At 59.9% G+C, this 24,994-nt stretch overlaps 1 protein-coding gene and 1 long non-coding RNA gene across 2 annotated transcripts in view; one reads left to right on the top strand and one right to left on the bottom strand.

Moving 5' to 3' along the window:
- Positions 1–7,395, top strand: part of ZDHHC7 (zinc finger DHHC-type palmitoyltransferase 7) — a 10,454-nt gene extending 3,059 nt beyond the window's left edge. The window contains exons 2-6 of the mRNA XM_023245899.2: positions 1,385–1,509; positions 3,384–3,480; positions 3,890–3,971; positions 4,684–4,814; positions 5,483–7,395. Of these exons, the coding sequence (XP_023101667.1) occupies positions 1,385–1,509; positions 3,384–3,480; positions 3,890–3,971; positions 4,684–4,814; positions 5,483–5,659 (612 nt within the window). The 3' untranslated portion in view covers positions 5,660–7,395. The remainder of the gene's footprint in view (positions 1–1,384; positions 1,510–3,383; positions 3,481–3,889; positions 3,972–4,683; positions 4,815–5,482) is intronic.
- Positions 1–24,994, bottom strand: part of LOC111558005 — a 27,739-nt gene extending 2,745 nt beyond the window's left edge. Inside the window, exons 1-3 of the long non-coding RNA XR_006590167.1 lie at positions 21,640–24,994; positions 14,474–14,582; positions 9,075–9,235 (exon numbers count right to left, since the gene is read on the bottom strand). This is a non-coding gene — a long non-coding RNA (uncharacterized LOC111558005). The remainder of the gene's footprint in view (positions 1–9,074; positions 9,236–14,473; positions 14,583–21,639) is intronic.

Here is a 24,994-nt window from a genome sequence, read left to right as displayed (position 1 = left end):
TTAAAACTGGGTCCCTTGCCTCCTACTATGGAAACACGTGACACTGAACTGTCACCGGGAGCGTGTACATTGCGGGGTTTGTAAGATCCGCGTAGCGCTGTGACTCCCGGATGGGTGGAGGAAACCTGATTAAAGACCCCAGATTGTGGTATGTAAATCCCCTAAAATTAACATCCTGACTTAAATTTTCCAAGCCAAAATGTCGAACCTTTCACTTTTAAATCTTTGTTAAGGAGAAAATTGTAGTGTCAGGGAACACTAGGCTCCTGACCCGAACAGCCTCCCAGTGCGAGGATGGCCAAGGGACAAGTGCTTGTGTGTCGGGAGGTGAACCGAGGAGCAGGGAGGGCTGGGCTCCTCCTGCTGGTGCACGGGTATCAGGTCAGCGCTTGCCCCACGCAGCTTCGGCTCTTGTGCCCAGTCCCTCGCCGTCCCCGCCACCGTGTCCCCGCCACTGCTCACTGCCGCCTCGCGTCTCCTCGGGCCAGCGCTCCCTCTGCGGCCCCGGCCTGCACTTCCCAGCGTGCCTTTCTGCTCGAGGTGCAGGCTCCGTGGCGCCAACCGGTGGGAGAGGGGACCTCGTTCCCACCTTGCCACCGTTACGAGCCTCCTCCACGCCAGCGGGTCCCCTTTCTTCGTGCGCCCCGCCGTGGCTCCCGGAGTCCCGTCCCGCGGACGTGGGGTCACTGCGCGGCCCCCGGTGACCGCTGCCCGGGCCTCGCTGGCGCTCTGCCTCTTGCCGTATTTCACCTTGGCCAGCACGTGGGGCACCCCCGCCACTGCCCTCCCACCGCGGGGCCCTCCCCACGGCCGGCACCGATCCCGTCTCAGGGCCGCACCTGGCAGGTGTGTGTACGTGAGCGCCCGTGGCGAGGCCGGCAGACCCGGGCGCGTGACGCAGCCTCGCGGACGTGAGAGAGGGTCCTTCTCGATTGCGTCCCGTGAGGGTTGCCCGGCTGCAGCCGATGGGGAAACTCTGGGCCACCCCGGTCACGTCAGCCCCGCCCGTGAGAGCGCGGTGACAGGGAAGGGTGTCAGCAGAACACGCTGGCGCCCTTCGGGGACAGGCAGCGCCCTTGAGTCGGGAAGGCCTGACGAGTAAGCCTCGCCTCCGGCGTGTTCTGCGTAAAGCCAGGAAAGACTCGGGCGGCTGACCGGTTCAGAAAGGATGAGAAGCTGTTTCGAGTTCATGTGAACGCGGATGCCACTTGTCGTGGGAAGTGACTTCCGGTCCTGCCCGGGGGACAGTCACGTCGCCTCGCTTCACGCGGCGGCCGTGGCATCGCGCATCTGACGGCATCGCAGACCGAAGCGCGTGCGCTCACTGATTCTGTTTTTGAGCTTTCCTTCCCTGGAACCAAAATACGTTCTTGTCCCGCTACAGGGGGCAGTGCCCAAAGGAAATGCCACTAAGGAGCACGTGGAGAGTCTGCAGCTGAAGCCCGGGGAGGTGATCTACAAGTGTCCCAAGTGCTGCTGCATCAAGCCTGAGCGTGCCCATCACTGCAGGTACCGAAGGCCCCGCCCCGAGCAGCACCCCCCCACACCCCCGCCCCAGGCAGCGCCCCCCCATACCCCTCCCCAGAGCACCCGCTCCCCAGAACAGCCCCCCGCCCCGAGGAGCCCCCTCACCAGAACAGCCCCCCGCCCCGAGAAGCGCCCCCACAGCACCCCCTGCCCAGAGCAGCCCCCTGCCCTGAGCAGCGCCCCCACAGCACCCCCTCCCCAGAGCAGCCCCCTGCCCCGGGCAGTGCCCCCATAGCACTCCCTCCCCAGAGCAGACCCCCGCCCCAAGGAGCCCCCTGCCCCAGAGCAGCCTCCCCAGAGCAGCCCCCTCCCCAGAGCAGCACCCTCACAGCACCCCATCCCCAGAACAGCCCCCTCCCCAGAGCAGCCCCCTACCCCAAGCAGCCCCCCCACAGCACCCCTCCCCAGAACAGCCCCCTGCCGCGAGCAGACCCCCGCCGCGAGCAGCCCCCCCACAGCATCCCCTGCCCCGAGCAGCGCCCCCATAGCACTCCCTCCCTAGAGCAGACCCCCGCCCCAAGGAGCCCCCTGCCCCAGAGCAGCCCCCCATAACACCCCCTCCCCAGAGCAGCCCCCTCCCCAGAGCAGCACCCCCACAGTACCCCATCCCCAGAACAGCCCCCTCCCCAGAGCAGCCCCCTACCCCGAGCAGCCCTCCACAGCACCCGTCCCCAGAACAGCCCCCTCCCCAGAGCAGCCCCCTGCCCCGAGCAGCACCCCCACAGCACTCCCTCCCTAGAGCAGACCCCCACCCCAAGGAGCCCCCTGCCCCAGAGCAGCCCCCCATAGCACCCCCTCCCCAGAGCAGCCCCCTCCCCAGAGCAGCCCCCCCACAGCACCCCATCCCCAGAACAGCCCCCTCCCCAGAGCAGCCCCCTGCCCCGAGCAGTGCCCCCCACAGCACCCCTCCCCAGAACAGCCCCCTGCCCCAGAGCAGCTTCCCCAGAGCAGCCCCCTCCCCAGAGCAGCACCCCCACAGCACCCCATCCCCAGAACAGCCCCCTCCCCAGGGCAACCCCCTACCCCAAGCAGCCCCCCACAGCACCCCCTCCCCAGAGCAGCCCCCCCACAGCACCCCTCCCCAGAACAGCCCCCTCCCCAGAGCAGCCCCCTGCCGCGAGCAGACCCCCGCCGCGAGCAGCCCCCCCCACAGCATCCCCTGCCCCGAGCAGCGCCCCCATAGCACTCCCTCCCTAGAGCAGACCCCCGCCCCAAGGAGCCCCCTGCCCCAGAGCAGCCCCCCATAACACCCCATCCCCAGAACAGCCCCCTCCCCAGAGCAGCACCCCCACAGTACCCCATCCCCAGAACAGCCCCCTCCCCAGAGCAGCCCCCTACCCCGAGCAGCCCTCCACAGCACCCGTCCCCAGAACAGCCCCCTCCCCAGAGCAGCCCCCTGCCCCGAGCAGCACCCCCACAGCACTCCCTCCCTAGAGCAGACCCCCACCCCAAGGAGCCCCCTGCCCCAGAGCAGCCCCCCATAGCACCCCCTCCCCAGAGCAGCCCCCTCCCCAGAGCAGCCCCCCCACAGCACCCCATCCCCAGAACAGCCCCCTCCCCAGAGCAGCCCCCTGCCCCGAGCAGTGCCCCCCACAGCACCCCTCCCCAGAACAGCCCCCTCCCCAGGGCAACCCCCTACCCCAAGCAGCCCCCCACAGCACCCCCTCCCCAGAGCAGCCCCCCCACAGCACCCCCTCCCCAGAGCACCCCCTGCCCAGAGCGGCCCGTGTTCGCCGTGGCTGATACGACAGCCCCTCCTCCAGAGCAGGAGCCCCTTCCCAGAGTCCTCTTCCCAGCACCATGTTCTGCGCGTCGGATGCGCGGCCTGGGAACACCGACAGGTCTCTCCTTTTCAGTATTTGCAAAAGGTGTATTCGGAAGATGGACCATCACTGCCCGTGGGTGAACAATTGCGTGGGAGAAAAGAACCAGAGGTTTTTCGTGCTCTTCACTGTGAGTCCAAGTCCTCGCGCGCCGACTCGCGCTGAGTCTGTAACTAGAGCCCTGCCCGGAGCAGGCGAACTTACTCTCCCGTCTGACGAGGTTCTCCGGGACCCGCGTGGTAAACTGTGCCGCGGCGGGTAGGACGCACCCTGGCAGGCGTGTCTGCTCATGTTAGTTTAGGTATTGGACGCGGTTTCGTCCTCGCTCGGACGCCTTGAGTCACAGGTGCTAACAGCTGGGCGAAACGCGTCCCGCGTCCATCATGACCTCGGGTGGGCAGCCGGCACCCACTGGGACCGATTCCTCCCGTCCTTAATTGTGACTGACGAACGAGACAGGGTCGACACGCCGACGTGGCCTTTGCTCCTAAAATACGTCATCGCTCCCTGGGTGCTAATCGGCTTCTGTCTTGTTCCAGATGTACATAGCTCTGTCCTCAGTCCACGCTCTGATCCTCTGTGGCCTCCAGTTCATTTCCTGTGTCCGAGGGCAGTGGACCGGTAAGCTCGGCGTGGGTTTCTTTCCCACAAGTGCCCGCCGTCAGGCGGAAAGGGAAAAGCTACAGGAATCGACAAGTTCCTTTAGGAAGGAATACGGGTTTTAACACCGCTGTTTTGCTCGTGGATCGAAGCCACGTGCACAGAATCGTCCTTCCTCAGTCCAGAAGTAGTTGGTGCTGAGTCGCTCTGCAGAGTGGGAGCCTGCCTGGAAGTCAGCATCCTCCCACCAAACCTTGCGTTTGCTTTCTGGTCAGCCAGCTGGGGGTTGTTCCGTGTGGTCCTCGCGTCACTGGACCCCCAAAGCACAGCGCGGCAGGAGCGAGTCAGGTGGGCGCTGACTGCCGCGCCCCAGACCGGCCGGCAGGTCAGACAGACTCACCCCCTGGGGGCCTGCAGGGCTGTCCCCTCCCCTAGCTGTCGCTGAAGGTCAGTACGCAGTTGAGCGTGCACGTGCAGTCTTAGCAGGAACCTGGGGTGACGGGGAAGCTGACCGAGAGACGGCGGAGCGGATCTGCGCCCGGAGGGGTGGCCGCCCCCGCCCTGTGGTGAACGGCGAACGTGCCCGTTTACGGATGAGCCCTTCCGTCCGTCCGCGCCGGCTTCGGGGCCGGCACCGCGAGGACGCTCCCGTGCGCAGCTGCTGGGCCGTCCCGTGCTTGGGGGGCTGCCGTGCTCTGGTGGCCTCTCACGGCCCGCTCTCTCTCGTTCACAGAATGCAGTGACTTCTCGCCTCCGGTGACTGTAATCCTGTTGATCCTCCTGTGCCTTGAGGGTCTTCTGTTTTTCACGTTCACCGCGGTCATGTTTGGTACCCAGATTCACTCCATATGCAATGACGAAACGGTACGCTTCCTTCTCCGTTGCACTCGCCCGGCATTTGGCTTGAGTGAGTGGGAAAGGCCAGCGGCCACAACGGGTGCGAGTGTACTAACTCGGGAGGTAGGGCCGTCTCCATAAGCTGCGGCGGGCTCCCTGTGTCGGTCATTCCCCTGTCTGTGCGCCGTGCAGGTTCAGGCATCAGTTTGATTCGAGAGTCGGCGGAGCTGGGCAGAGAGAGCCAGGCCGAGTCCCGGTTTCTGGGAGACCCAGCCCCTAGACCAGCTGAGTGGGGGGCAGGGACCCGATGGCCTTCATGCCTCTGCCCTGGAGGGTCTAGGGCAGACACTTGGTAAAGATGTGTAACAAACGGAAAGAAGGCCGGTGCCCCGGCCCAGAGGACGCGCTCCGCCCTGCCACCACTATATGCGGGTGGCCCCCGGCTGGCCGTGTCTCATGTTGGTTGGGCCCGTGGCTGCGGCCCGGATGCACTCAGGAGGCCGCGGGGCCGGCCCGGCAAGGAGGGTCTGCCCTGCTGACCGCGAGGCCACACGTCACCTGAGCACGTGGCTGTCCCACGGAACCGGATCCCGCCCTGTGGCGGTTCCTCTGCCGTGACCGCGGGCCCGACCCGCGCGTGTCGGGGGCTTTGCCGGTGCTGCCTGCCACCCACCTGCTCTCCTTTCTGCCCCCAGGAGATCGAGAGGCTGAAGAGTGAGAAGCCGACGTGGGAGCGGAGGCTGAGATGGGAGGGGATGCGGTCTGTCTTCGGGGGGCCCCCCTCGCTCCTCTGGATGAACCCCTTCGTCGGCTTCCGGTTGGGGCGGCCGCAGACCAGGCCCAGGAAAGGAGGCCCAGAGTTCTCCGTCTGAGGCCCGTCGGCGGACGCGGAGGGGTTCAGTCGAGTCCGGAAGGGCGGCGGCAGCTCACCTGTGACCAGTAGGGCGAACGGAACCGACAGACCAGTTGCCTGCAGCGAGCACTTTTATGTTTGTAGTCACAGACCGCAGACTGCCCACGTCAGCGACCGGGGGCCGGTTTCCGCCTGTACGACTAACAGAAGGTACGTGGCCGCGTGAAGAAGTGTCACGACCTTGCTGCACACTTAGGGTTCTGGTTCGGGACACTGCATTTTCTAAGAGGTTGTGTGGGGTATTACACGGGTTATTAAAATCCTGTGTCCTAAAGCTGCTTTTTTCAGTCACGAAGAGAAAAAAAAAGTCAGTCCAGTGAATGAGAATTCTCCAGCTTCACGGTTTCAGGGCGTTCCTGTTGGCCCTGGGATTCATTAGTGCGCGCCCTTGATCGAGGCGGGGCCCTGACACAGAAAACACTTTGGTCTCGATGAGCTTCGATACTTTGCACTGAGTTTGCGAACGATCTGTGCACTGAACGGTGAAGGTGGCCTTCGGCACGCGCCCACGGCCCCGAAGAGGCCGCTTCGACCCTGTCGGCAGGTCTGCGTGTGTGTGCGCGCGCGTGTGCTTAAGATGGGCGGTGTTGTTGCGGCGACCTGACAGGTGACAGCTGCGTGCGGCCGGCGGGCTGCTTTCCAGAATCCGAGGTTTCAGGGATGAGGGGAGAGCTGCCTCGGGACCCTTGTCCCCTGGGGCTTGTCATGAATTATGAATGTATTGCATTTTGGAGAATGTCTTGATCCAAAGAACAATCACTCCCGTGTGGTCCTTCGTTGCCCTCCTGTTTTGACTTCATTTTCCAGGTCCCAAGTGCGTGAGGGCCTCGGAACTGATGTTTTTTTTTGTTCCAGCCACATCAGGAGTGTCCAAGCGGCACTTCGGTGAGAAGTCTCGCGGCGGCCGGGTACGCCGTGCGGCCGCATGCCGCTGCCGGGGGTGGAGGGGGGCGGGCATGGCCACAGACACTCGCAGAGAGACACGGGCGGCACGGAGGACGTGAGGGGACCCCAAGGCAGAGCCCCGGGACCCCGAGCCTCAGTCACTCGCGGAGTATTCAGGACGGCAACAGCTTTATTTTTTGTGTCGTTCATGTTTGTTTTTACACCACGTCCCAAGCGATCCAGTAGGACCTTTGGTGCAGAGCTTAAACTTCCATCAGAAAGCAAACAGCTCCCCTCCGTGGGGACTCGCCTTAAACTTGCCCGGTCTGTACCTGTTTTGCGGGACTCCGGACGAAGCGGTCCTTGACAAAGCCCGAGGCTCTCCTCCAAGCCTGCCTGCACGCTGACGAGAGCCGGTGTTCCCCTCCCGGCTTCTACGCCTTTCCGTTCACCCGTGAGCTGTTTGGGTTTGGGTTTGGGTTTTCGTTTTAAGGAACCCGCACCCTGTCCTAGTCAGGCTTCCGCCCCTGCTGACGCAGATCCACGGGGGACCTACCCGAGACACGCAGCTGTAGCCGGGCGAGCAAAGCGGAGGGATGTCCCGGAGACGGACTGAGAGCCGCGGGGCAGGGGCCGTGTCCCCACCAGAGGGACAGGCCCCAGGGGCCCAGACGCGGCGAGCCGCCAGGAGTCGCGCTGCGTCACACGTCTGCACATCCGTTGTCCGCGGTGGGCGCGTGTGTCCGGCTTCGGTGTGAGGCTTTTAACGTGTGTACCTGTTTATCAATAAAAAGTGGTCCAAGTGGCGGATTCCCGTGAGACTCGGCAAGTGTGTGCAGGTCCGGTGTCCTCGCCGCCTCCAGCACCGCCCGTGTGCGACGCGCGGCGGCCCCTGCCGGCCCCAGGCGCTTCGGTAGGTGGCGCGGGTCCTCGCACGCTGTCGCTGTCTTCGGTAGTTGGCTTCTCCCTGGTTCCCGGCACCCGCGGCCCGGCAGGTGCCGTCACTCCCGCGGCGTTGGCCAAGCCCCCAAACGCCCCGGCGCCCTGACGAGCGGCGTGGGCCTTCGGCGCTGCCCTCGCGGACTTTGCCGCGCCCACACTTCACATCTGCTCCGGCGGGGCGCCTCGCGTCCCACTTCGCTTGGTTGTGAGCATTCCTGCAGTGTTTCTGGTGCCCTTTGAAATAAAAACACTTTTTAAAAAATCTGTCTCGTGGATCCAGAGCCCCGGCGCCTACAGCCTCATTCGACAGACGTAGCGTTTGTGCTCGAGGGAGCCACAGGCCCGTGAGCGGGGCGGCCGGGCCGGGCACTCCCACCGCCACGGAGGGAGGAAGGGCCCGCGCCATCCCGTGAGGCGCCTGCTGGCATCCCAGACGGGTGGGAACACGGAGACACGGCCCTGAGCACAGACGCCGGGCCGGCGGCGACCCTCAGGCTCGCGTCCACGCAGGATTTTGCTGCCACGTGCCCCATGTCCCTCCCCTAAGGGTGTGACGCTGACTCCGTCCACAGGAGTGTGACGGTGGGGTTAAGATGGAGAGGGAAAACATTATCCGAGTAGAAAGGTGGCTAATCCCGTCTTCCATCGTACGTGAACTCGTTTCGGCCGCCTGAGCGGAGAAGAGCGTCCTGCAGGTGGCCCGGAGTGGCATTCCGACGCTCTCGATGAAAGGGTAAGTGGCCTACACTATGGACCAGGGACCAGATTTAAGACTGTCTCCAATTTGAGCAAAGACACCCCGAAGACACAAAGCGAAGATACGCTGCTACACATCTGCGACTTGTTTCGCGTTGCTGTTTTAAAAGCTCGCTTATTTAGAGAGGGGGAGAGAGAGAATCCAGGCAGGCCCCACACTGTCCGCGCAGAGCCTGACGCGGGGCTCGACCTCACGAGCCTCGAGATCAAATCAAGAGCCAAATCAGAGCCAAAATCAAGAGTCGGACGCGTCACCGACTGACGGAGCCACCCGGGCATGCCAGGTTTCGCTTTTGATCTGCCGGAGCAGGCAGGGCTCGGTTGCCAGGCCCGATGGGAAGGGCGAGGAGATGGTACGCACAGCACATCTGCCGTCTGGGGCACGCTGCCGACTTTCCCTTCCCCTCCCCGCTCGCCCCCTATATCCGCACCCCGATACCGTATGACAGCTCGAGATGACAGAACAAATGCTGCTAAACCAAGTAGGGTACTACGACGGGGTTTGTTCCTAGAGCTAACGGTGCCGTGTGTGTGCCCTGTTCCCTGTCACTAAGTCTCCCTCCGCCCCAGCCCGCCTCCCTGGTTACGGGGTGGTTCCTGCCTTGCCGCCCGCCCCGCTCCAGGAGCCTCGGCTTCTCCGGGGGTGCCACGTAGCCGTCCCGAGACGCGTGCGCTCAGGCTCCCCGCCCCCCGGGGTCCACATCTGGATGCCACAGCTGCCCCAGCACATTTCTCTGCCAGCTCCCTGAGAAGGTTCGGGGTTGTCAGCACGTTAGCCTGTTTGCACATACCTGTATCCCACGGTCGTCTCGGCTGACGGGCGCCGTAAGCCAGACTGCGGGTTCTCATTCAGTCTTTCAGCTGCTGAAGAGGGTCTGTGCCTCCTCGGATGGAACCCCATCTCCTCTGCTCAGGCTCACGCACCCCTTCTGTCTCAGACACGTGCCTTTCGCTTTAAAAAAAAAAAAAAAATTTAAGGTTTATTCATCTTTCAGAGACAGAGAGAGGCAAAGCATGAGCGGGGGAGTGGCAGAGAGAGAGGGAGACACAGAATCCGAAGGAGGATCCAGGCTCCGAGCGGTCAGCACAGAGCCCGACGCGGGGCTCGGACTCACAAGCCGCGAGACCATGACCTGAGCCGAAGTCGGACGCTCAACCGACTGAGCCACCCAGGCGCCTTTCACTTCTGGGGGCCGGGGGTGCTGTGCTGGGTTACGTCTTTGCGAACTTCATCCTGTCCGCTTTGTTTTTCTCCTACAGATTGAATGTCGCACTGCCTAGACTGGTGGTGTGATTTTCTTTCTTACCGTCTATTCTTTGTTTCCTGGAAACATCCTTAACTTTGTCTCCTAGGTGAATATTTTATTCAGGCAGTGGTAGTTTTAATATCCGAGAACCTTTTGTTTATCCTTTGTTCTTTTCTCCCTTTCTTAAAAAAACAAACAAAAAAAACCCACCCAGTTTTTTACAAAACTGGTTTTAGATTTACAGCAAAACTGCAGGGAACGTTCGGTGGGTTTCCGAATGCCCTCGTACCCCACTCCCGGCCCCCAGCAGAGGGCACCTCTGTTACAGTGGTGAGCCGACCCGGACGCATCGTTTCACCCAAAGCCCATGGTTCACATTCGGGCCCACTCTCAGTGTGAGCTCTGTGGGTTTGGGAAAACGTGTAAGGACAGGTGTGCACAGGTATCTTCACTGCCCTGAAGAAACCTCTGGGCCCCGCCTGTTCGTTCCTTCCCCTCCCCCCACCCGGCAGCCGCTCATCTTTACTGTCTTCATAGCTCTGTCTTCCAGAAAGCATCGTGTCGTTGGGCTCAGACCAGACGCAGAGCCCGTTCAGATTGGCTTCTGTCGCTCAGCGACGAGCGTACGCGTTTCCTCCGTGACTTTTCGAGGCTCGGGAGCTCATTTCTTTTTAGTGTGGAGCGATGACTTCGTTGCCGGGGTGTGCCGTAGTTAATTTAGCCACCCACCTCTGGAAGGGCACCTTGGTCGCCGCCCAGCTCTGGCAGTTACGAGGAAAGCTGCTTCAGACGTCCGTGTGCGGGTTTCCGTGTAGACCTAAGTTCTCACCCCGTGTCTTCTGCCCTGGAGTTGTGCAGTCGAATCCATTTTGAGATGAGTTTTGTGTAGGTGGGAAGGTAAGGGTCCAATTTTCATTCTTCTGCATGTAGATCTCCAATTTTCCCACCACCACCATTTGTTGAAGAGACTGTCCTCTCCCCATTATGCGCTTTTAGCACCCTTGTCAAAGATCAGCTGACCATAAATGCCTGGGTTTATCTCTAGGCTCTGTTCCATTCCGTCGGGCTGTATGTTTGGGCTTATGCTGTTACCATACTGTTTTGATTACTGTGGCTTTGTAATATATTTTGAAGTGAGGAAGTGTGATACTGCAGCTTTATTCTTTGTTCTCATGATTGATTTGGCTATTTGTCATCTTTTCGTAGTTCTAGATGAAGTTTTAAATTATTTTTCATGGGGCGCCTGGGTGGCGCAGTCGGTTAAGCGTCCGACTTCAGCCAGGTCACGATCTCGCGGTCCGTGAGTTCGAGCCCCACGTCGGGCTCTGGGCTGATGGCTCGGAGCCTGGAGCTTGTTTCCGATTGTGTGTCTCCCTCTCTCTCTGCCCCTCCCCCGTTCATGCTCTGTCTCTCTCTGTCCCAAAAATAAATAAATGTTGAAAAAAAAATTTTTTTTAATAAATTATTTTTCTATTTCTCTAAAAAATGCCATTGGGACTTTGACAGGGATCACTTTGAATCTGTAGATCAATTTGGGTAGTGTGGGCATTTTAATGATCCAATCCATGAACATGGGATGTATTTCCATTTGTGTCTTTAACTTCTTTCACCAATATTTTAGTAGTTTATACAAAGTTCTCCTTGTAAGTTTATCCCCAGGTATTGTATTCTTTTTGGTGTAAGTGGAATTGTTTTCGGAATACCCTCTTCAGGTAGTTTGTTGTTAGTGTGTAGGTATGTGACTGATTTTTTGCATGTTGATTTTATATCTTGCAACTTCTATTACATTTGTTTCTTAGTTTTAACAGTCTTTTTGTTTTGCTTTATTTTTTGTAGAATCTTTAGAGTTTTCAATATATAGGATTAGGTCATCTGCAGACAGGGACAGTTTTATTTCTTCCTTTCCAATTTGGATGCATTCTACTTCTTTTTTGTGTTTAAGCGCTCTGGTTAGGATTTCCAGTATGATACTAAGAGTGGTGAAATGGGCATCCTTGTTCCTGATTTTCACTGCTGAGTGTGATGTTAGCTGTAGACTTTTCACACATATATTATGTTGAGGTACATTCTATTTATAGTTGAGCTTTTTTTTTTTTTTTAATCATGGAAGGGTGCTGAATTTTGCCAGATACCTTTTCTTCATCTGTTGAGACAAGTGTGAGATCCTTATGCTTTATTCTGTTAACGTGGCGAGTCATATGAATTGATTTTTGTTTGTTGAACCACGCGTGTGTTCCAGGGATGACTACCGCTTGGTTGTGGCGTGGGGTTCTTTTAATCTGCTATCGGATTTGGTTGGCTGTTGTTTTGTCAAGGATTTTTGCGTGTCCTCTCGTAAGAGATACTGGTCCGTGGTTTTCCTGCAGCGTGTCTGTGTCTGGCTGTGGTGTCAGGGTAATGCTGGCCCCGTAAAATGAGTTTGGAAGTGTTTCCTCCTTTTCGGTTTTTCCGAAGAGTCTGAGAAGGACGGGCATTAATTCTCTCTTAAATATTTGGTAGAGTTCACTAGGGAAGCCGTCTGGTCCTGGACTTCTCTGTGTTGGGGGGGTTTTGATTACTGATTCAATTTCAGTATTATTTACAGGACTGTAAAGACTTAATAAAATCAGAAACGAAGGAAGAGACATCACAACCAATGCCACAGAAATAAAAACGGCCACAGGGGACTACTATAAGCAATCATATGCCGCCTCACTGGACACCGAGAAGAGAGCGCCTTGCCAGAAACGTACAGCCTATCAAGACCGAGTCACGAAGAAACAGCATAGCCCTCAGAAAGAACTGACAAGGACAAGTGCCGGGGGTGTGTGCGGGGAACAGGACGCTCTGCGTGAGTGTTCCGGGGTGCAGCCGTGTTCATGGCACATATTTTGAGGAAGGATTTTTTGGGGAGGAGGAACTTGAGACCTCAAACTGATGAACAAGGAGCATTTCCACTAAAGGAAACGTTTGACTTCGTCTTTCATTCCTCTTCTCATTTTGATGGTCATCCTTGGGGACGCCAAGGAGGGAGGAAGGTGGGGGCTCCTACCCGGCCCAGCAGTTCCCAGGGGAACCCCAAACAGACAAGCACCCAAGCCTGCTGCAGGGCACATGAACCTCCGAGAGCCTGAAAGTGGCCACAGGGACGTCTGCGAGGTGACGGGTCGGACGTGAACTTGGCCCCTGCACGTTTTCCGGGAAACACAAACACAGCGACTCCGGGAAAGACTGGACGAGCGCAGAGGTCCACGGTGACGTCACTCGATCCCACGGACGAGACTCGGTATCGCCACTGTCACGCTGCCTCCCTTCTCGTGTCTGCCCACCCAGATCCTGGAGGTACCCGGCCCGTCGTGCAGCCGTCTCTCTCGGGACCGAGTTGGGCAGTGGGCGCTCTGCTGCGTGGATGAGATTTTCTCCGGTGCCGGCACATCCCAACGAGATGATGAGATGGGAGCAGGCTTGTATGTTCACTTAGGACCCTCGTGCCCCTTGGGTTCTTCTTAACAGTGGTCTCACGCATGGGCCCTTGGGTGCAGAAGCTCAGTAAACACAGCATTATCCTGACTTCACGGTCAGGCTCGGCCGTGTCACGGGCACGACCTACAAGGTGGCACGCCAGCTGTGAAATCCCTTCTGTGACAAGCTCCTAACGTGGGGCGACCGAACGCGACGTGCCCCTTGGCCACGGGGAGGCATGCGTGTGTGTGCGAGGACACTACCCACGTACAGCGACTGGCCCTCCGAAAACCCAGTGGCTTGTCTTCACCTGGCCAGTAGAATTTGCACGAGTTCTGAGAGGAGCTCCCAGTGCGAGGTTTAATAATAACGATGCCCAGGACACCATTTCGACATTTGCAGTTTCCCAGATGCCCTCCTGGACCTGATCGCATCTCACTACAACCTCGAGGCAGATAACACTGTGCGCATTTCATACACCAAAAGACCGAGGCTCCCTGAGGTTACAGAAGGTCCTCACTAGGGAGGGAAGGAGGAGGATCCCACATGGCCATTCTGGCTAGCATCATCTAGTTCTCCTGTGTTTTTATTTTTCTAAGTACTGAGTTTAAAAAGTAATAAAAATATCTTCTTTGTTTTTTATTTGTTTTTGAGAGAGAGAGAGACAAAGCACGAGTGGGGGAGGGGCGGAGAGAGAGGGAGAGAGGATCCCAAGCAGGCTCCTCACGGTCAGCGCAGAGCCCGACACGGGGCTTGAACTCACGAAACCGTGAGATCACGACCCGAGCTGAAACCGAGAGTCCGACGCTTAACCGACTTGACCACTCAGGCGCCCGTAAAAAAAACCCTTTTCTGAAGAGACAAATCGAAAACAGTAACACGAATTGCATCTTTCACTGAGGTTATTTCAGTAATATTTCTAGCACATACTTCTGAACTGCAGAATCTAGCCTCAAAACGCCATCGTTGCTTCCAGGCTGCATCACGGCCCCGCGACCCCCCTGTGCGCCCGAGCGACGCCCGTCCACGTCCCCGTGACCCCTTCCCTCCAGAGAAGCCTTTGTGTTGGTCCCCGCACGTGTGCAGGTGCTGGGCCCAACCCGGGATTTCTGGGCTCTGCCCCGATATTCAGACCTCATACTTTAGTGTCTGGGATGTGTGTGTCCACACCTTAACACTCCCTGGCTCAGACTCCAGCCCCACGTGGTCTTTTCTCTGTGAGTTTAACACAAATCCTGGGGAGGGTGGGGGCGGGGGGGGGGGACAGAGCTGGGTCAATGGCCAGGACACGGCCACCACAGCCTTCATCAAAGCCTGCAGGAGCCAGCTGCGGAGAGAGGGCACCCGGGGAGAGGGAGGGCACTCTGGCCCCAAGGGTCCCAGGCGGTGAGTCGGAGAGGCTGCTCCAGGACCCACGGGTGGCTCCCGGTGGCCATTTATGTCTAACATTAACAGCAGCAACTTCATAATAATGTGAGAAGCTGGCTGACTTCCCAACTCACCTGGTCATCCGGAAGCAGCTCACAGAACTCCAGGAGCACCAATTTCTGCCGCTTACGTCACCTTGGTGGCCGGGTCCCTGTGCGGGCGGCCAGCCCAGGGGCGGGAGCGCTGAAAGGGAAAGGGGTCGGCTCTCAGCGTGGTATCAGCATCATGCCACCAGAGGGCACCACCAGACCACAGATGTCCCCGTGCCGCGCAGGCCACAGACTCCTCCTACCCGGGGCTCTTCCAGGCCTGTGGTCCACACACGCTTACGGACACCTAATGCCTACTGTGTGCCAGTGAAGCCTCTGCCCTCAGTAGACATCAGTATGACAAAGAGAATACACAGTTATATACTGTGACTCGTGCTATAAAAACAGCAAGGAGAGGGAACATCAGGATGGACATCACGGAGAGTGAGAAATCAGGTAAGGGCCGGGGAGAGAACAGCCATGCAAAGGCCCTGGGGCAGGGAAAGGCTGGTTTACTGCAGTCTATCCACTAGGTTAGTGAGAGTTCTGTCTCTTTGACATCAACCCGGAATGGGAGCTGCTTAAAACCAGAGAATGCTGGGGTGGGAGGAGCTGCTGGAGCCCACATGGCCCAGCCTGCTGGGCTCAGAGAAGGTGCCCGGGGGCCGACAAATGCCCACACGAACGGTCGCCGGCCAGGGGAGGCAGAGGCTCATCCGAAGCAGGTTTCCTAAAGCACAGGCTAGCCGTCTGCAGACAGGCCTCTGAAGACGAGGGACTTCAGACACCTTCCTCCGGGGTGGGCAGCCAGGGTCCTCGGTGGGCACACCGAGGGCAGTGGGAGCAGGGGTGACGTCTGCCGTGGAAAGCAGGGGAGGGGGGCCGAGCAGCCAGGAGGGGTCCGTGCACGGCTTTTCTCCGACCTCAGTCTAGGTGAGACCCTGTCATCTGGGCAGCAGGGGCAGTGGCCTGCTGGGTGACCTGGGCAGCCTGCCGGCGAGGGGCTCCATTCGACACCCCGACAGCTCGGTGACCAGGTGGCGCCCGTGAGGGTCCCCGCTCCACGGGCGGATTGGCTCCGAGTGGCCGTGGAATGTGGCGGAAAGAGCCTCCCAGATGCGGCTACGGTTCCCATCCCTGCCACCTTCCAGCCGCGTGGCCTGGGGCGCCGCCTTCCCCTCCGTGCCTCAGTGTCCTCATCTGCGAGACGATGGCTAATGGTTCTGCCTCGTGCAGTCTGCGGGGGGACTGGAGCCACGGGGCTGGCCGCGACGCCTGTGTGCGGCAGGTACTCGAGAAACGTAGTGCCCGCTACGGGGTGGGGGCTTCGCGGCCACGCAAGACCTCACGCCCGCCTGCCGTGCAGCGGGCGGTTGGGTTCCTCGTCCGTCTCTTTCGCCCTTTTCTTGGTTTTTCCGGACTAACCCTGTGTTCTCGCCTGAGAAGGTCTTGAGGGCTTTTTTTTTTTTAAACAAATAAAAACTCAAGCAGCTCAACAAAACCGAGTCCGTTTACAACAAAGTCCCACCAGAGCAGACGTTTAAACAGGCCACGGCTTAGGTCTTGAGAAGCCAGAAGCATCTCGATGTTTGCCCGGGCCTTTCTCCGCTGGGGGTTCTTTTCCACCCGCCCTCCCTTCTCCCAGCAGTGCCCGAGGAGGTGGGGGCGGCCATCCAGGCGCTGGACCAGGGGTGGGCACTCTGCCCCCGGCTGCGGGAGACGCCGCGGGCCGGTGCTTGACCCGGATGTGGCCCCGGGGCTTTGGTAAAATACCTTGAGTGAGTCTCACGCGTACAAATCAGGAGAGCTCACCTGGAAATGCAGAGTCACGGCTTCCCTGGGTCCCGGTTCCTACCTGGCCAACCTAGCTGGCAGCCGCTCCCCTAAATGCACACGAGCCCAGGACAGCATTTGAATTGTTTTTATTTTTATTTTTTAAAGTGAGCTCTGTGCACAGTGTGGGGCTCGAACTCACGACCCCGAGACCAGGTCGCATGCTCTGCCGACTGAGGCAGCAACGGCTTGTTTTTCTTTTGAAATAACGTATCGAAGCGAAGTTCGTGTGACATAAAACTAACCGTTTTAAAATCAGCAGTCGAGTGGCATTCCGTGCCCTCCGAGCGTTGGGCACCCCCACCCCGGGAAGCCCCGTGCCCGTCAGCTGCCGCGCCACTCCTCCCCCGCTGGGACCACCCATCCGCTTTGCCTCTGTGGGTTTGCGCCTGCCGGACACTTCTTATAGACGCAGTCGCACAAGTACGGTCACCTCCCTTCACGTGGCGCGTCTTCAGGGGCCACCCGCGTTGTGGCCCGGGTCACAGCTCCGTCCCCCTGCTCGACACGCGTCTACCCCTGGGAGCCCAGCCCCTGTCCCCACCCCACCGAGACTGCTGGCTCCCTGCAGCCCCGAGGGCCACTCACGCTAGCAGCTGGCATCCTCTCCGGGAGCACGGGCCCAGACGGCCGGCCACAGAGTGACGTCCTGGCCGGTCCCTGCCCGGACATTCACGCCCATGTCTGTGTGCACGCGTGCGTTATGCGACGGCCACATAACTGTCAGGCACGTGGCTCTTTTTCACTCGATGGTGTATCTTGGGGATCATTCCACACCCACGCAGAGACCCCCCACCTTGTTCCCTGCTGCACGGGGTTCCACTGCACGGCTGCCATACCTACGTGGGGAGGGAGGTCCCCGGCCCTCCACCACTGTGACCCTCGGGTGTGGGCCAGCCCTGCCCGCGCTCCCACACCCAGCCTGGCCAAGCCCTGGGCCCCATGCTGGATGGGAGAGGGAGGTCAGAGATGTCCTCTGGTTCCCTGGCCTCTAACCTCCCAGGACCAACTCCTGACGGCATTTGTACCTCACGGACAGGGGGGAGATGCCTATTAATTGAATGAATGAAAAAGTGAATGGCTCCTTCTCATTGTTTAAGGCCCAGATCAGATGTCACCTCCTCCAGGAAGCCTTCCCAGGGTCTTAGCCCTTCCTCTGGGCCCGCAGGCCCCTACGCTCGGCACAGCATATAAGCCCACTGGTCGTGGCCCGTGGGTGCGGTGTCGGCGGCCACCACACTGGCCTCCACTGGTCCTGGTATCTTCCAGGGGTGGCCAGGACCCCAGCACAGAGCTAGGGGTGAACGGAGAGGCAACGATGCCCGGTACGCAGCCAGGGGATGAACGGATGGGGAAATTCACATCTGTCGTCATCAACGCCACATCTAAGCACAACGAACAGTTTCTAGGTCCACCCAGCTCTGCAGTCACACCCATTTTGCAGACGAGGAAGCTGAGGCTTTGAGAGATACAGCATCTTGTGTGACGCCACACGGTTCCTGAGCGGAAGCCCGGCTGACCCGCTGACCACATCTCTCCGGCTCTTCCCCACCCTCCTGTCGGGGCTGGAAGGGACCACAGGAGCAGAGTGTGCTGGGGATGCTGGGTGGTGAGCTGAGGTTCAGGGGGAGGCGGGAAACACGACCCACGTCCTGGCCCTCTCCGGGGTGCCGGCGTGGAGCATGAGGACAAGGGGGAAAGAGGTGACCCCATGGCCGCGTTGTGTTTGCACACACTCTGTATAAGAACCAAGGCTGGGGACCAAGCCCTTGGCAATGGGAGGGAAGGGGCTGGGCAAAGAGCCAGCCCCCGAGGAGACCCACCGGACCGTCCTCAAAGCCATTCCCCCACCCCGGGTGCCTCCTGAGGCTGGGGCTGCCATATTGGCCCCAAAGTCCAGGTCATGATCTGCCCCCCTCACCGCTCCTTTGGGGACAGTGGGAGGGAGGAACCCGTTCACTGAAGGGAGACTGAGGATGTCACAAGGGCTTCGGCTAAAAGAGGAGAAGCAAAGGGGAGCCAGGAGCTCGTAAGATGATGCGCACACGCGAGTACATCTACACGACGGGTCCCCCCCCCCCAATTAGAGGATGTCTTCGCCCACTCAGCTTCCTCCTCCTCCTCCCTGCCTCCCAGAGTTCTGTTGTTCCCAGGCTGGTTCCAGGTTTTAGGCAGAACTGGGGGGAAATAGAGGGAACCAGGACCTACAGAGGCAGGAGAACCCAGGTGACGGTTCTCCCCCTTATTGTGGAGATTCCGGACCCTAGAGAAAAGCGATGGGACAACCAGCAACACCGGGGAGAGGAGGCCTGTCTTCATCATCGGGCAGGGTTGAGGCCGGGGAGGGGGGTGCAAGGCCAAACACGAAAGCTGGATTTGGGGGGTGAGGTCTGGGGTCGCTGCAGGGGGGTAAGGGAGTCGTGGAGAAGCAGCCGCAGGATTTGGGAACCCTAATGGTGGGTTAAGAAGCAGATTCCCTTAGGGGCTCAGTCAGTTAAGCGTCTGACCTCAGCTCAGGTCATGATCTCACGGTTTGTGAGTTCAAGGCCCGCATTGGGCACTCTGCTGTCAGCACGCAGCCCGCTTCGGATCCTCTGTCCCAACCCCTCCCCGTCCCCCCCCCCCCCCCGCTTGCTCGCTCACTCTCAAAAATAAACATTAAATTTTTTTTTTTAAGTAGATCCCCTTAATGTTTCTAGGGCATTGCAAGTACAACTCCAGATTCCTTGTGGGTCACACTTGTCTGCAATGCCGTCCAGACTGTGCTATCTGGAACCCCAGCTCATACTAGGGTCACATCCACAAAGCCCATCTCACAACGAAGAAATAACGTAATCCCTCACAGCTCGGAGAGGCTGGGGGTGTCATCATTCCACATCAAAGATGACAGAACGGGGGCGCCTGGGTGGCGCAGTCGGTTAAGCGTCCGACTTCAGCCAGGTCACGATCTCGCGGTCTGTGAGTTCGAGCCCCGCGTCAGGCTCTGGGCTGATGACTCAGAGCCTGGAGCCTGTTTCCGATTCTGTGTCTCCCTCTCTCTCTGCCCCTCCCCCGTTCATGCTCTGTCTCTCTCTGTCCCAAAAATAAATAAACGTTAAAAAAAAAAATTTAAAAAAAAGATGACAGAACGGAGGCACAAGGAGGTCACGTGTGTGGCCCAAGCTCACGGAGCTAGAAAGGGGCCAGACCGGGACAAACCCCGTGTTCTCCGGACCCCAAACGCTGACCTCTTTTCTCCACCCAGCTCTGCCCCTGGGGAACGATCCTATGACACCGAATCGTCTCTCTCTCTCTCTCAGAGTTCAGTGTTTGGGGCCAAACCTGAGTGAGGTTTGCTGCTTCCTCTGAAAAGGTTGGCCTGACCTCAGGGCGCCAATGCCCGGCCACCGGCAAGAATCCCCCATTGGTGGGGTGGGCTAGCGGGCAGGCTTTTCTGGACACGATTCAGTAGAGACTCAGATGACCCAACAGACACACTTGCTGACTTCTGTGGTCGAGACACACGGGACAATTGCAAGGTGTCAAGGGTGGCGATGCCCAGCGTTGGCACGGAAGAGTGGGGGATGGGCTCCTCCCGTCTGTGCTGGTGGGAGCTTAAACGTGTACCACTTTTTGGAGAGCCGGCTCGACGCTGCGAATCCAATGACTTCAAAAACACCAGGTCTTCGACTCGGCAGCTCCACTTCGAGAAAACACAGCCCCAGGAAATAACCGTGCGCGATGTAATTATTCTCCTTCACGCATCCGTGGGCCTCAGACGGAGGGCCCCGCGTGGTCGGTGGAGTTCGCATCTGACTGCTCGACTAGAACAATTTTCTCCCACGGGCTGGCTGTGCTGCCCCCCAAATGGGACGGCATGCTGGCTGCTTTTAAAAATAGCGCCTAATGAGGCATACAAATTTCTATTTATGTCGTGGGGCTCGGCTTCCCATTCCAGAAGCCACAGGATTTTCAGTCTGGAGCGGACCTTAGGGATTTTCGAGTCCAACACTTCCCAAAGCGTTATCGCCTGAGAGGGCAAGTTAAAGGGCGGGTGAGACGCTTTTGGGGAGCGAATGATCACGGGTGACAGGAAAGTGGAACCTGTTCTTCCCTGCAGGACTTCTCAGGGCCTTTGCCATACGATGGGCACTGCAGGCAGAGGGAGGGTGCGGTGTTTCTGAGCCATGTTTGGCCGCTGCCTTCATCTTCTGGGGGCTGCTGTGACAAAGGACCAAGAACCGGGGGTCCTGAAGCAAAGGACGTGCTCTCTCACAGCTCTGGTGGCCGCGAGCCCGAGATCAAGGCCTCGGCGGGGCCGAGCTCCCTCTCACGGCCCCAGGGGACGATCGGTTCTTGGTGGCCCCAGGCCACCAAATTTCCTCTTCCTACAAGGACCCCACGTCTTTGCACCAGGGCCCACCCCACCCTAGTATGACCACCTCTAAACTTGACATCTGCTAAGACTCTATTTCCAAATAAGGTCACGTGTTACAGATGGCCACGAACGGTCAGGCCAACTGTTCACCCCGACACAGACGGAAAGCCCTCAGAGCCTTCTAAGCTGGGGAGGCACAGGAACACCCCCTGACCTGCCTCATTGGGATGGAATGTAGGGGCGGTGGGGGCGGGGGGCACAGGGACAGCAGCGGGAGCCCCCGGTGAGGTCCGGGCGAGAGGAGACATGGCTCGGGCCAGGCGGAGGCAGGTGCAGGTGGGGGGGAAGTGGCTGGCCCTTGGGCTGCATTTTGAACACCCAGCATCTGAACGTGTGACCCCAGAAAATGAGGCATCAGGGGATAGGGGCCCGAGACGTCAGAATGACAGAGGTGCCCTCAGGGGGGCAGCCAGCTGGTTACCAGACAGTTTCGGGAGGTCTGTTTTGCCACCAACGACGAGCCGGTCCCCTAGTATAGCCGTCAGCCCCAGCTGCAGCCCGCTCCTGTTTCCAGAGAGGTCCCACTCCCAGAATGGCCCACGGCGCCCCCCGGCCCCGAGCCACCTCTCATCTCACGCCCCAGGGGCCTACACTCTGCCTCGCACCCCAACTTTCTGCGCCCCACGTGCGTGTCCTGTGGGACACGCCTGCCTCCCTGGCAGACCAGCCGGACCTTCCGCCGGTCACTCCCCCTCTAGGGGCCTTGCTGTCCCCTTCTGAAATACGGGGTTCCAGGGCTGGAAGGCGGTCATCTGGCGGTCGCCCTCCCAGCCCCCGTGGCTCTGCAGAAACAGCACCCCGCCCACACGCACGGGGCCCACGGAGCCTTCCCGGCAGGCGGTGTGTGCCTAGCCTGTTCTGGGGACGGAAGGCCGTACCCGGTCTGACCCCCAGCTCCAGGACGGGCGCCACTGTGGGTGCTCAGCAGACAACAGGGCCTGCACAGTGCAGGAGAGGTCACCTGGGTGGGGAGGCTCCTGTGGCTTCTGGTGGCTCTCAGTGGCGGTGCGGCTTGGGCTGGGCTGACCAGTCGGCCTCCAGGCGTCCAGCGGCCACAACCTCAGGCCTGGACGGAGCCCGCTTCTGTTTCGACAGGGCCGAGGGCGGTGTGAGCTCAGGGAAACGGGTCGCGCTGCCCGGGCTGGAGTCACCGACCAGCTCGCTGCCCCACAGTCGCCTCCCAGGCTCTCCACGAAGCAGGTCACAGAGCCAGGCGGCTGTCCTCATTTGAGCTCGGAAATTTCTTGACCTCTCCCCTCTGCCGGGAACTCCGAGGACTCGGTCCAACATCTGGGCGGGAAGGAGGCTGACCCGGGCGGGCAGCGGGAGACGCGGTTGTGGAGAGCTGAGCGACGGCGTGGGCGTGGGGAGCCCCCCGAGAGCCTTGGTTTTTCCATCTGGGAAACGGGGTGTCGCCGGCCGCCTTCCCTTCAGAAAAGAGCAGCTTAGCCCCCAACAACGGAGGAAGCCCTTAAGCTGTGGACAGAGGCCAGCCTTGCCCTTGGACGGGTTCAGATGGGAGGAGACCAGCACGTTCTCTCGCGTCCGTCTGAGCGGTGACCGGAGGGTGACAGCGGCAGTGGGCGCGGGCGGGTCCCGGGGCTGTTGTAACAAAGGGCCACCAGCTGGGAGCTCAGCCCAGCGGAGGCGCAGTTCTGGAGGCGGGGGGTCTAAGGTCAAGGCGCGGGCAGGTGGCCCTCTCTCTCAGGGATGCTCGCTCGCTGCCCCGGCTTCGGGCGCCCCCGGCAGTCCCGGCGTCTCTGGGCTTGCCGACCTGTCACTCCAACCTCCACCTACACCTCCAGTGTCACTTGCCCTCCTCCCGGTGTGTCTGTCCAAGTTCCACTCTTCTCACGAGGACCCCGTCACTGGATCGAGGCCCACCCTAATCCAGCACGACCCCATTCCCCCGGACACCTGCAAAGACCCTATTTCCAAATCAGGGCACTCACAGGTTTGGGGGTAAACCTGTCTTTCTGAAGGACACGTCCTTCTCATGCTGACGGCCCCCCTGGCCATTTTGGGGGAGGGGGGAGAGCCAGGCACAGCCGGGGACCCCTGGGCTGTCCCACCCGCCCTCACAAACATACGTTCCGCGTGTTTCCCTCCCGGGGGCGGCCGGCCAGAGGTCAGCCAGCTGCCCGCTGGCAAAGCCAGGCCAGGGCTGGGCCGTGACCCGGGGACGGAGCCCAGCATCCCAGCGCCAGCCCCGCACCCAGGCCGAGTCAAGGACAGGCGGTGAGAGCAGGAACTCCCGGCAGAAAGAAACAGGTGCCTTTGCCTATCGGATCGCAGCATGGCTTGACCTTGTCGAGAGGGCCCCGTGTGACTTCCAGGCCACGTGCACAGACCCCACGGCAGCACCAGCCCGGCCAGTCCCCTGGACCGGGACCGGATTGGCTCACGCGCTCCCTGGAGGCTGGCCCCGCGTGGGGTCCAAAGAACACACTGCCCAGAGAGGTTTGGGGACCAGCCTGAGGTCACACAGCCAGCAGTCAGGGTCTACGCGACGGGCCAGGGGCCTTGCCTCCCGTCCCGCCAGCAGGAACCTCGTGGCCTTTATCCACCAGGATGGCGTCTGGCAGAACGCCCTGGTTCCCGGCCTTCCTCACAGCTTCACAGCGGCAGCCGAGAAGAAAATGTCCCCCTCGCACGCCCATCCTGCCTGGGAGCCGCCGGGGGCTCAGGGCGGCTGGACTCCCCGCTTGGGCCTCTGGAGGTCACGTCACTGAGCATCAGCTTCCTCCGCGGCGACACGATCGCGAGCTGCAAGGCCTGAGCGGCCGAGAGGATTAGGGACCTCCTCCCAGCCAGCAGGCACACAGTAGGCGCCCGGACAAGGGGACGGTTCGATTTTCTATTGCTTCTGGAACCAGTTTCTGCCAACGTAGCAGCTCAAACGACGCCGACTGTCCGCATCCCGGAGGTCAGAAGTTGAGCACAGGTCTCACTGGGCTCAATCAAGGGGGCTCCAGGGGACCACCCCACTCCCTGCCTTTCTAGCTTGTAGCTGGGTGTTTTCCTGGGCTCCTGGCCCTTGCAGCGGTGTTCACAGCCAGGAAGTATCTTCCCGAGCCTTCTTCTCTTTCCCTGATCCCAGCTGGAAAGGTTCTGGAATTTTAGGACTCAGTGGTTACCTTGGGCCCATCTGGGCCACCCAGGACGACCTCCGTATCACAAGGTCCCAAAGCCAGTCGCGTCCGCAAAGTCCCTTTTGCCGTGTGAGGTCACATACTCACGGGTTCCGGGAATTGGGGCAAGGACGTCTGGCGCGGGGGGGGGGGGGGGGGGGTTGTTTTGCTGACCACAGGTGAGTGGAGCTGAATTCCATCGAGCGAGGGAAGCCGGGCCTGGGCTCGGGCAGTTCTTTTCGGAGGCAGAGGATTCCACTAACACCAGCTCATTCAAGAACCATTTCCATCCTGTTGTTTTTGACTCTCTCCAAAGAGGCTCTGTCTAGCCAAGGAGACTGGGTCAGCGCTGCCAAACCTTCGCTTCCAAATAAACCCTACTAGGAAATTTCCATGGGACCAGGCCCTTTTCTTCCCTCACAAACCGGCCTGAAATCCCAAGCCCAAGCCAGGCTTCTCGCGGAAAGGCCATCGGACCCCGTGCTCTCCAGAATGGGGCTTTTGTCTTCTGTTGGTTTTGTTTGTTTTTCCGCGTCAAGCTACGTGGCATGCAGGCAAAGCGAACCTGGTTGAGGACATCATCACCAACTTGGAAAGGGTTTTCCAGCCCTCCTTGTCAAGAGGGCCTAAAGCATCCCCGCCTAGGTTCTTTGGGGCTCGGTCCCCATTGCCTTCAAGGAGTGCTCAGCCGTCTCGCAAGCCAGGCACGTTCGCAGGGAGCGTGTCTTAGGCCAACACGCAGCCAGGCACACAAATCCCACCCGCCTAACGCCCTGCATCCCTTGACCTTGATTTACCAACAAAGCATTTACCAACGGGCTCGGTGTCGGACGTTTCCGCGTGGATTAAATGCGTTCGTTTTGGATTTCAAACAGGTTGCGGGGACAGACATCATCCCGTGAGTTCGCCCCACGGTGCTGGTGTCCCCACTTTCCTGAGGAGGGTATGGGTGGGACAGGGGAGGGGACTGGGCCATGGCCACTCAGCTGCTAAGGGGCAGGGCTGGGGCTGGAGGCTGAGTCTCATCACTTTACATCGTTCCAGTCTCCGGTGGCAACACTCTCTACGGTGATAAGAAATCCACGTGGTCGGGGCGCCTGGGTGGCTCAGTCGGTTATGCGGCCGACTCTAGCTCAGGTCATGATCTCACGGTCTGTGAGTTCGAGCCCCAGGTCGGGCTCTGTG

Source organism: Felis catus, chromosome E2 (genome assembly GCF_018350175.1).
Source record: "Felis catus isolate Fca126 chromosome E2, F.catus_Fca126_mat1.0, whole genome shotgun sequence".
Taxonomy (NCBI): domain Eukaryota; kingdom Metazoa; phylum Chordata; class Mammalia; order Carnivora; family Felidae; genus Felis; species Felis catus.
Note: the sequence above shows the minus strand (reverse complement) of the source record. Positions and strands in the feature narration are given on the sequence as shown.